The sequence below is a fragment of the Myotis lucifugus genome, unplaced genomic scaffold, assembly GCF_000147115.1.
Source record: "Myotis lucifugus unplaced genomic scaffold, Myoluc2.0 scaffold_56, whole genome shotgun sequence".
Classification (NCBI taxonomy): domain Eukaryota; kingdom Metazoa; phylum Chordata; class Mammalia; order Chiroptera; family Vespertilionidae; genus Myotis; species Myotis lucifugus.
This window is the reverse complement of record NW_005871104.1, coordinates 377,199-388,401: the sequence shown is the minus strand read 5'-3', so window position 1 is coordinate 388,401 and position 11,203 is coordinate 377,199. Positions and strand designations below refer to the sequence as shown.

Genomic DNA, 11,203 nt, shown 5'->3' with positions numbered 1-11,203 from the left:
GCTGATCGATGTTTCTCTCTCATCGATGTTTCTAGCTGTCTGTCCCTCTCCCTTCCTCTCTGTGAGAAATCAATAAAATATATTTTTTTAAAGAGAGAGAGAGAGAGAGAGAGAGAGAGAGAGACATTGCAAAGGAATTCCGCTCTATTTATAAGCTAATCAGTTTCACCACCCACTGTCTCCACTGTAGCCATCGGCTTATCTGATGCTGACTATGAAGTTAGTCAAATCAAGTTTATAAGCCTAGAGTCACAGAATGGCAGAGTCCAGAGGGATGTTACAAACCACCCAACCCTGTGTGGACCAGATAAATGATGCATTAGGTCCTCATGCCTCACTACAGTCTCCAAGCCCTTCCATTGGTCATTCCTTCATCCAGTGTTTAATAAAGGCCTATGGATGTAGGGACACATAAAGAATTAAAAAGGCCTCCTTTCTGTCCTAACCGGTTTGGCTCAGTGGATAGAGCATCGGCCTGCGGACTGAAAGGGCATGTACCTTGGTTGTGGGCACATCCCCAGTAGGAGATGTGCAGGAGGCAACTGATCGATGTTTCTAACTCTCTATTCCTCTCCCTTCCTCTCTGTAAGAAAATCAATAAAATATTTTTTTTAAAAAAGGGGCCCCCTTCTGCCCCCCACTAAGGGTTTCATAGGCACAGTAGGAACTAACAGAGGAGGCTGCTGAGCTTAACTTCAAACCCTCTCTTACCTGCACAGAACCCTGGGCAGTGTGGCCCTCCACCTGTGCCTCTGTTTCGTCTTCACTCTTTGCAGTAGGGATAATCCACTTTACTCATGGAGCTGTTATGGGAATTACATGAAATAGAACATAAAGTTGGCTAACACATGACAAGGACCCCAATAAACATGGTATCATAAAAAAAAAGTATCTTTTGTTTTGGGTTGTTGTTTTTTTTAATATTGCTATTAATTTTAGAGAGAGAAAAAGGGAAAAAAAGAGAAACATCCATCAGCTGCCTTCTGCATGTCCCCCCTATTGGGGATCCAGCCCATAACCAGGTCATGTGCCATGACCAGGAATCAAACCAGCACCTTTTGGTGCATGAATGATGCCCAATCAACTGAGCCACACTGGCCAGGACTATTTTTTAAATACTATTCATTGGACTTTTACCAATTAAAAAAGTAATTCATGTTTATGGAGAAAATTTAGAAAAACACTGAAAAACACATAGAAGGAAAATTATCCCATAATTTCAGCACCCAAGGATAAAACTGTTGGTTTCCTTCCATGTATGTCCTTCCAGCCTTTATACATGTCAGCATACAAATTGTGCTTTCCCATGAGCTGTATCGGTAGTGATTAAGAGGTTGCCCATGCTAACAAATTCTAACTCTGTCACCCACTAACTAACTCCGAGACCTTGAGCAGGTTACCTTCCATTCTCCTCCCCACACCCCCGCCCCCCCCCCCCACACACACACACACCCCAGTGTAATAGTAATGGCCTCCAGCAGACACATCCAGGTTGGACACAGTCACCAAGGAGTACTGTAGTAGACTACAGTGTGGAGACTACAGTGCAGAATGGCGCCCCCGAGAGCAAGGCACTGTCATGCCAGGCTGCCTTGGGAACAGTGACTGTTGAAGGAGTAACTGGGAAATGATGGTTATTAAGCATTTAGCCCAGTGGCTGGCACAGAGTAAGCTTGTTAAATCGTAGCTACTATTCCACAAACATGCCCCATGGAAGAGTGGAGATTCACAGAGACCTGTGTTCCCTGTTCAGATTTGATGAATGGCACCTTAAGGATGACTTGCTGGGACCACATTCAGCCAAGAAATGCTTCTCCCTGTGCCAATCCTGCTCAGCCTTAGCTTTTGATCCTTGAACTTCACAATCCCTCTAAATCGCCTTAAAGCAGGCAAGGCCCAAGTGCACCATCTGCTTTTGGCTTTATCCATCCCCCTCAAACTCGACCTCCTCCTCATCCCATCCAGGTGTCCAGCTTCCAACCCCTCCAAGCCTTTTCAGAAGTGTTGTCTCATTTGATCTGCTTTCAAAGCTTCAGTAAGAAGCTACGGGAGGCGTCAGGATGGAGCCATGGCTGCCTCCGGCAAGTGGTTTCCCAGGACTGGGCCTACACTGCTACTCAGGTTCAGTACAGAGTTGAGTGGTGTGCAGAGTAACTTGAAATGACAGCTAGACATGGCACAAGAGTCTGTGAATCACATAGTCAGTCAGTCAGTCATTGAGCAAATATTTATTTAGCCCCCTACTGTGTGCCAGGGACTGGGTTCTACAGTGAGAACAGTATTCCAGGTTCACTTCTCTTTCAATCCTTCAGGCTCCTCAAAGAGGAATTCCTCTCAATTTAGGGCAGCAAGTCTTCAACACCCTTCAACCCTAGCTAATCTCCCTTTCTGAAAAAGAGCAGACCTTGGACCCACCACTGTGTGGAGTGATCTTATTTTTCTCTACCATGACATTCTATTTATAGCAAACAGTACAGGTTTTTAAATAGTGATAAAAGCTTCCTTAAATATTTTTTAAATTTAGATACCAAAAGTGAGTTGACTCAGCCCTGGCCAGTTTTGCCCAGTGGTTAGAGTGTCAGCCCACAAACTGAAGGGTTGCAGGTTCAGTCCCTGGCCCCAGTCTGGGCACGTGCGAGAGCCAACCAGGGTGTGTGTGTGTGTGTGTGTGTGTGTGTGTCCTTCTCTCTTACCTACCCTCTAGATAGATAGATAGATAGATAGATAGATATGATAGATATTTCTCTGTCCCTCTCCCTCCCTCTCTCCCTTCCACTCTCTCTAAAAATCAATGGAAAAAAATATCCTTGGGTGAGGATTAAGTTTTTTAAAAAAGTGAGCTGACTTTTTAAAAAAGGCAGTAAAGCCCTAACCAGTTTGGCTCAGTGGATAGAGCATCAGCCTGAGGATTGAAGGGTCCCAGGTTCAATGCCAGTCAAGGGCATGTACCTTGGTTGCGGGCACATCCCCAATAGGGAGTGTGCAGGAGACAGCTGATCGATGTTTCTCTCTCATCGATGTTTCTAACTCTCTATCCCTCTCCCTTCCTCTCTGTAAAAAATCAATAAAATATATATTTTTAAAAACACACAAAACAGGTGGTCCAGGGGTAGAGTGACTGATGCTTGGAAACCATAGACTTGAGATGAGTGAGGCCTAACCATTTGAGAGTTGCTGACTCCTTCAAGCCCATGGTGACAGCTGTGGATTCTCCCCCAGAAAAATGGGTGAAAGTCACATGCAGTTTCAGCTGGTTCAAGAACCACCTGAGTGGGACCCATCCTTGGGTCTGTCTTGAAAAGAACATGCCTGGCTGGTGTGGGTCAGTGGTTGAATGTTGACCTATGAACCAGAAGGTCACAGTTCCATTTTTGGTTAGGGCACATGCCCGGGTTTCGGGCTCTATCCACAATAGGGGACATGCAGGAAGCAGCTGACCCAAGATTCTCTCTTATCATTGATGTTTCTGTCTCTCCCTGTCCCTTCCTCTCTGAAATCAATTAAAAAAATTTTTTTAAATAAAGAGCAGTGTAGTAAGAGTCCCAATATGTGGTCAGCACATCTCAACCTCTTCGCCTCCTTCCTCGTCTTTGTAGCAGTAATACTGGCAGAGACGGCAGTGTTGGCAGTAGTAATAGTAGTTGTGTTTGAAGCAGTCAGAATAGCTGCACTTGAGTGCTCTCAACATGCCAGGCACTTCCCAAGCCTAATAAGCTCATCTCGTCCATGCACAGAACTATCGCCCTCCCTATTTTCCAGGAAACAGAGCCACACCAGCTCATGTAGCTTCTCCAAGGCCACACAGCTGCCTACCTGTGACCTCTGAACAGAACCTTAACCACTAACCCCAACGCTCCAATAAGTGTTTGTGGAACCAAATGAGCAACTTAAGCAGGTTCTGATGGTCATTCTGCCATTTACCAGCTGAATGCCCTTGAGCAAGTCACCTGTCCTCACGGAGCTCCATGAAGGAAGGTTCCCCAGCCCTGGCAAGCCGTGATTCTAAGACACAGGGCAGGGAGCACCAAACCATGTCCTAAGTAGAAGTGGAGCCAGGCTCAGGGACACGCACAGTGAGTTTGTGGCGCTGTCACAGAGCCCAGCACAGCGCTGACGTCCAGCAGAGCGCAGGCTTCCAGGAACCCTCAGTTCCTGGTGATATTACTCCCCTCTCCTGGCAGCACTGTGGGCTCCTCAGGGTCTGTTTGGACGCCCAGGGGGAAAGATCCCTGCCACCCATCCTCTGCACCTTCCTTAATTAACTAGGCTTAACAGGGTGGGCCAGGGTGGCAAACAGGGCCCCTATTCCCAGTAACTACTATGCTGCTAGGGGGAGAGGGAGGAGGGATGGGGCGGAATATGCAAGGAATCCCAGGCACCAGCTGGTCCAGTCCCAGACCTACACTGCCCCTGTGTGGTGAGTCTAGAGAAACTGACACACCCCTGCAGAGATGGACTGGGGGGGGGGGGGGGGGTTCCATCTCAGACTTCACAGGCTGAATTCTAAGGCCAGAGAGGACCCAGATCAAACAACTCACCCAAAGGAGGGAAACTGAGGCGTGGAAAGGGAAAGCAGCTTACCCAAAATGATATGAGTCACCAAACAGAGGTTTCAGACACAGGCTTCCTGGAATCAGGTTTCCACCACAGTGGTTTACAAAAATAATAATCATTTGCTTGTGTTAGTGCAGAGGTGACTCGGGTGGCAGGCCCCTGGTACTCATACGCAGCCAGTGTGAGAGTGAACTGCTGCCACCCACCAGTTCAGAAGGCAGTCTGCTAGCTGTCAGTGCTTTCGCTTGAATGTGGAACTGGCCCAGTGATTACTCTGATAGGAATTCATTCTACAGAAACACTCAAACGTGCAGAAATCAAAATGCAAGAGGCTTTTTGTGACTGCAGTTTGTAACAGCTAAAAATGAGAAGTCGCCTATTTGGCTATCATTAGGAAAGGGTTAGGTAAACTGTGTATCCAGACAGTAGGGTGTAATTCAACAGGAGGTAGGGGGTGGAGGAGTGGTGTAGCACGATTATGTCCTGACTTGGGAAAATGTCTTTTATATATGCGAAGCAAAGAAAGCAATTTGGGGAAAAGTATGTGTATGACTCCATTTTTAAAAATATCCTAAGAGTGCCGAAATCGGTTTGGCTCAGTGGATAGAGCGTCGGCCTGCGGACTGAGGGGTCCCAGGTTCGATTCCGGTCGGGGGCATGTACCTGGGTTGCGGGCACATCCCCAGTGGGAGATGTGCAGGAGGCAGCTGATCGATGTTTCTCTCTCATCGATGTTTCTGACTCTCTATCTCTCTCCCTTCCTCTCTGTGGAAGATCAATAAAATATATTTTAAAAAAAATATCCTAAGAGGATAAAAACAAAACTATTAACTCTGGTCCCCTCTATTTGAACTCTATATTCTAAAGTGTTTTTGCAATGTGTAATCTTTTAAAATTCAGCATGTACTGCATATTTAGTTTAAGTGAGGTTCTCTTAATAGGCTTTATTTTTAGAAGCAATTTTAGGTTCACACCCAATTTGCAGAAAGGTACAGAGACTTCCCATATACAGTGGGGCCTTGACTTACGAGTTTAATTCGTTCCGTGACGGAGCTCATAACTCAAATTACTCGTATGTCAAATCTTTAAGTGAACGAGTGAGACACATGATGCTGGGCTGATGTTGTGGCGTTCACTGTGACGTTCGCTGTGCCAACTAGCGGTGGGGTATCTGAAGCTGGCTCGTAACCCGAATTTTAGCTCACAACTCAAAGCAAAAAATCAGCCGAGAGATGGCTCGGCTCGTATCTCGAAAAACTCATTAGTCGGGACACTCGTAAGTCAAGGCCCCACTGTACTCCCTGAAGCCACATGTGTATAGCCTCCCCCATATCAACATCCCTCACTGGAGTGGTTCATTTGTTACAGTTGATGAGCCTACATTGACACATCACTGTCACCCAAAGTCCATACTTTACATTAGGGTTCACTCTTGCTGTTGTACATTTAATGGGTTTGAACAAATGTACAATGACATGTATCCACCATTATAGTGTCATATGGAGTAGTTTTGTGGCCCTAAAAATTCTCTGTCCTCTACCTATTCATCCCTTTATGTATCATTTTGGAATAAAAATCTGGAGAGAGGAAAAAAAGGAAATAAAGATGTGGTTCCTGCCCAGCAGGAATTTAATGTCTGGTGATGAACAAGGACTCGGCCAGCCCTGGGATTGCTTAACAACACTTAGGACTCAAATAAAAAATTAAAAAAGAGAGAGAATAAGATCTGGTTGTTGATGTTCTGTGGGGCAGAGAATAAAGAAATCAATCTGAGATAGGTGAGGAGCAGAATTCCTGGAAGAGGGTGATGACTAGGCCAGGATATAAAGTATATATGGAAAATGGCCACCATTTATTAGTATTATTTTCAAGATGCCAGGCCCTGTGTCAAGAATTTTACATGGATGTTTTCATCTATTGAAACTACCCTATGAAACAGATTATTTGTCCCCATTTTATGGATGAGAAAATTGAGTCTGAAAGGGCCAAATAACTTTTCTAAAGTCAAACAGCCAACACACAAAAGGGGGGCGGGGTTCAAAACCAGGTCTTTGAGTTCCCAAACCCTGTCCCCAGCCAATGGGGACCTGCCTAAATCTGCTGAGGGAGAAGAGTAGCCGTATTTGCATTTCAGCTGGGGCCTCTGTGCAGTGTCTCAATCCAAAGAAGTATCTGGGGTGGTGAGATGCAAACCTAATGGTACAAGCCTTATCACAAAGTAGACCTCATCTACCTCCCCTAAAGCTAACCCAGAATGTAGTCCACTCCCACAGCTCCCCCTGAGCTGAGAAAAGAGGTGAGTGTACTTAATTAGCATCGGGGATGGATAGCTCTCTGACTAAGCCCTGCACCAGGAACCCAGCCATCTCCCCTCAGCCACCATCCCTGGTTGCTAAGCAGAAAAGTAGAAGGCTCCCTGTGACAACAGGTTAAACCTCAAATAGTAAGAAGGTGAAGTGCATGCGAGGGAGTAAAGGGGGAGGACCTAAGTGCAATCCAAAATCAAAGATCAGAATCTTTGTGGCATTTTTGCCACCACCTACCTGTGGGATCTTCAGCCACTCTTTGGGTTTAGGTGTCCCCATCTGTAAAACAAGGAGTTTGGACATGATTGCTGAAGCCCCTCACATTCATATATTCTAGAGGTTCGTGCTCTCTGTTCAACAAATGGATTCACAGGGGATCCTTCTGACCAGGCCCTTGGGAAGCTCACAGTCTAATAGAGGAGATAAGACAGGAATACAAAAGTCACTGTATAAAAGGCAGAGTGGCATGGTTAGAGACACAGATTGAAGTTACAGCATATCCTGTAAAATATAATCCCATTTTTAAAAAAATATCCTAAATAATAAAAGTGTAATATGCAAATTGACCGAATGGCTGACCGACCAGTCGGTGAGGGGGCAGGACCAGTGAGTAGGCAGTGCCAGGCCAGCCAAGGCACATGCCAGTGGGCAGAGGGAGGGGATGGTGATGGGGGGGTGGCAGGAACTAGTGGGCGGCGGAGGGGCGATGGGGGGACCAGCTGGCACTGTCCCCTGATCTGCCTGCCCGGTTGCCTCCCACAGAGGGAAGCCAGATTGGACTGCAAGAGGGTGCAGGCCAGGCTGAGGGACCCCCCCCCACCCCCCTCTGTGCACAAATTTTCATGCACTGGGCCTCTAGTTTACATATAAAAATTCTGAAAGTGCATGCACCAAAATGTGATTTCTCGGCATTGAGAGGTTATGTATACTTTTAAAATATTTTTTCTTTTTGCTTTCTTATATTTTCTCATTTTCCATAAAAAGTATTATTAGTAGCACTTTTTAAAAAGTACACACACACAACGTATTTTGTATTCTAACAGAATTTAGTTTAAAATTCCAGCTATATTACAAACATGCTGTGTGACCTGGAGCAAATCATTTAACCTCTCCAAGTCTCAGTTACCTTGCGTTTAAAATGGAAATTGTTTTTAACTTAATATAAACATAAAATGTTTGGGACCTCACATTCAAAGGGATTCATACCATCTCATCATCATAGGTCTGTGTTGGGCATCATTCTTATTTTATTGATTTACTTCCTTTTATTCCCATTCCTCGTTCCCATTTCCCTCTGCCTCCACCTTAAGTCATTCATTTGTGTTTAATATGTATTTTTTTAAATTGAAAGTAATTTTGCAAAATGTGTGTGGTTGTCTGGCATGTTATCTAAATAGTATTGTTGTAAATCTCATTGTGTCCTATTTTTTTTTTTTCACAAAGAACAATGTACTTAAGACTTTCCATACTATGATAGGGACTTGTCAATCGGGGCCTCTACGTGCTACACAATCTCCATGCTGTGCATCTCCTGATGGTCATTATATGGAACTCTGCCGTTCCATAATTCCTTGTGAGGGACACCCAGGTTTTCTCCAATTCCCTGTCACCACAAACAACACTGCCCTGAGCATGTTCATACGTGTCCCTAATGGACGTATGTAAAAATTCTTTGAGATCTATGCCCTAGAGCAGAGCTGCTAGGTTAGAAGGTGTGTTAGACTTAATTGGACCACACGGTGTTAGGGTCTTGTCCAGTCTTCACAGCCTCTGCCCCCACCAGCCATGCAGAAGGCTCCCCAAGTCCCCACAGCTCTCCCTATACTTGGTGTCGTCCATCTTTCTAATTTTTGCCAGCCTAACAGATATAAATTATATTTCTTTATGGTTTTCATTGTAATCTATTTGACTACCTAGTATTTTGAGCTTCTTGTCATGTGCTCATTAACCCTCAGGTTTCCTGTTTTATACATTTCCTGTTCGTTTTCTTTGTCCATGTTTCTACTGGGAATATAATATTTACCTGTCTTATTAGACATTGTAAATATCTTCTCCCACCCTTTTCTTGAAGTTTATCTTTTTGAGGAGTTAGGTCATTTTTCTTCATTCCTAGATCAAAAAGATCTTCCTTTTCCTTGTCTTCTTTTGCCTTTAAAGTTTTACCTTTCTCAGGAAGGTCTGTAATGTATCTCATATTTGCCATGGAAGTAAATGAGCGTCTACTTCATGGTGTTTTGTGATGGATAAAACAATACAAGTAAAAGTGCCCAGCAGAGTGCCTCTGGCCGGAGAGAAGCGTGCAGTTGTGGGTGACTAGTACCATTGTAGTAGAAACTGGTGAGCGCTGCCCTCGGAAATCTAGAGCTACAGGAGCTTAGATGTTGTTCAGCTAGAGCAGGAAAGCTTTCGCGGGCGAAGGCGGAGTTTTCGATATTGGCCCTGAAAGTGAATGTAGCATTCATTCCTCTTGAGACAGAAAGGCGAGCATTCCAGACAGAGGGAGGGTCCTGCGGGCGGGCGGGGGCTGCTCGGGTGGAGCCCCTGGAGTGCCTGACTCTTCACAAACCGCTGTCTGTCTTTCTGCCTGTGCCCCCCACTCTCCCCCTGCAGGCTCCCTGTTCTCCACCCTGAAGCCCCCCGACACCGTGTTCAAGGTGGTGTTCTGGCTGGGCTACTTCAACAGCTGCCTCAACCCCATCATCTACCCGTGCTCCAGCAAGGAGTTCAAGCGCGCCTTCCTGCGCATCCTCGGCTGCCAGTGCCGCGCCCGCCGGCGCCGCCGCCGCCGCCGCCGCCTGGGCAACTGCGCCTACACCTACCGGCCGTGGACGCGGGGCTGCTCGCTGGAGCGCTCGCAGTCGCGCAAGGACTCGCTGGACGACGGCGGCAGCTGCCTGAGCGGCAGCCAGCGGACCCTGCCCTCGGCCTCGCCCAGCCCCGGCTACCTGGGCCGCGGGGGCGCGCCGCCGGCCGTCGAGCTGTGCGCCTACCCCGAGTGGAAGGCGCCCGGCGCGCTCCTGAGCCTGCCCGAGCCCCCGGACCACTGCGGCCGCCGCGACTCGGGCCCGCTCTTCCCTTTCAAGCTCCTGTCCGAGCCCGAAAGCCCCGTGACCTGAAGGGGGACGCCAGCAGCGGGGGCCTGCGAGGCCCGCGGCCGACGTGGACCAACGGGCAGCCCGGCTTCAAACCCAACATGCCCATGGCGCCTGGCCCTTGTAGGGCCCCCGCGCGCGCGCAGCTCCCCTGTCCCTGGGAAGGAAATCCTGGTGGTGGGGAGGGGCGGAGGGGAGGGGAAGGTCCGCGCCTGGGAGAGCCGGGCCCCAGGGGAAACGGGGGGAGGGGGGTGGGGAGAGGGGCAGCTGCTTTTCTGGCAGGGGCATGGGTGCCAGGTACAGCGCAGAGCTGGGCCGAGCATGCCGAGAGCCTGGGGACCCGACGCCGGCCGGGATTACGCCTCTCTCTCTGTGTATATATATAAAAATGAGTCCCTCTGTACATGTATTTAAACGTGGGTACACGTGCGTGTGTCTGTGCGTGTGTCCGTGCGTGTGTACGTGTGGTCTGCATGTGTGTGTGTGGCGCGGGCAGAGCGAGTGCGCGCCCAGGAGGCAGTGGGAGCCTTGTTTGTCTCGTGACTTCGTACCTCTCAAGCCCCTCTTTGTACTACACTGAACGCTGGCACTTTGGCACTTTGGCGGAGTTGGAAACAAAGTCGGACATTAAAGATCATTTCTCCTGTGCGGCTGTGAGTAATCTGTGATGGGGTGGGGACTGGGGGGTGGCAGGCAGGGTCTGGTGGGTCCTTTCCTTTCCCCTGCAAGTGTGTCCCAGTCCCTCCGGCCTTGCTGTGGGGAATAGTTGTGGGGGCCCCATGGAATCCATTTCTGCCTTTGCTATTACTGCTCCCCCCCACTCCCCAGCTAAACAGATCTGGCCCTGTGGCTGCAAGTGACCCCTTGCACTTGTCCCATAAATCCTGCTTGTCTGCCTTTGACTCAGCAATGTAAATCCTCCTACTGTGGGCTGCACTGGGCAATGTCTGGCATGGCCCTGACCAATTGGACCCCAATCCTGGACCGGACCCTAGGTGGGTCTGTCACCTGGGAGGGATGGGACCCAGCAGAGAAATGGGCTGGTTTCCTTCACCTCCTCCCGGCAGCCCCAGGCCAAACACTCCATTGTTTGCATGTGCCCACAGAACCTGAAAAAAATCCAGACTGCAGAATTTTCTGGATAAGATATGGATCCATGTGGCCAAGCAACACACCTGGGCACAAGATCCCTTCTAAGCTCTTCTAACTGGCGGCTGCCTGGGAAAGAAACACTGAGGAAAGTCACACAGA

At 48.1% G+C, this 11,203-nt stretch overlaps 1 protein-coding gene across 1 annotated transcript in view; it reads left to right on the top strand.

Annotated features, from left to right (window-relative positions):
* Positions 1 to 10,598, top strand: part of ADRA1B (adrenoceptor alpha 1B) — a 49,771-nt gene extending 39,173 nt beyond the window's left edge. Inside the window, exon 2 of the mRNA XM_023754076.1 lies at positions 9,471 to 10,598. Within this exon, the coding sequence (XP_023609844.1) occupies positions 9,471 to 9,976 (506 nt within the window). The 3' untranslated portion in view covers positions 9,977 to 10,598. The remainder of the gene's footprint in view (positions 1 to 9,470) is intronic.
* Positions 10,599 to 11,203: the final 605 nt, after the last annotated feature.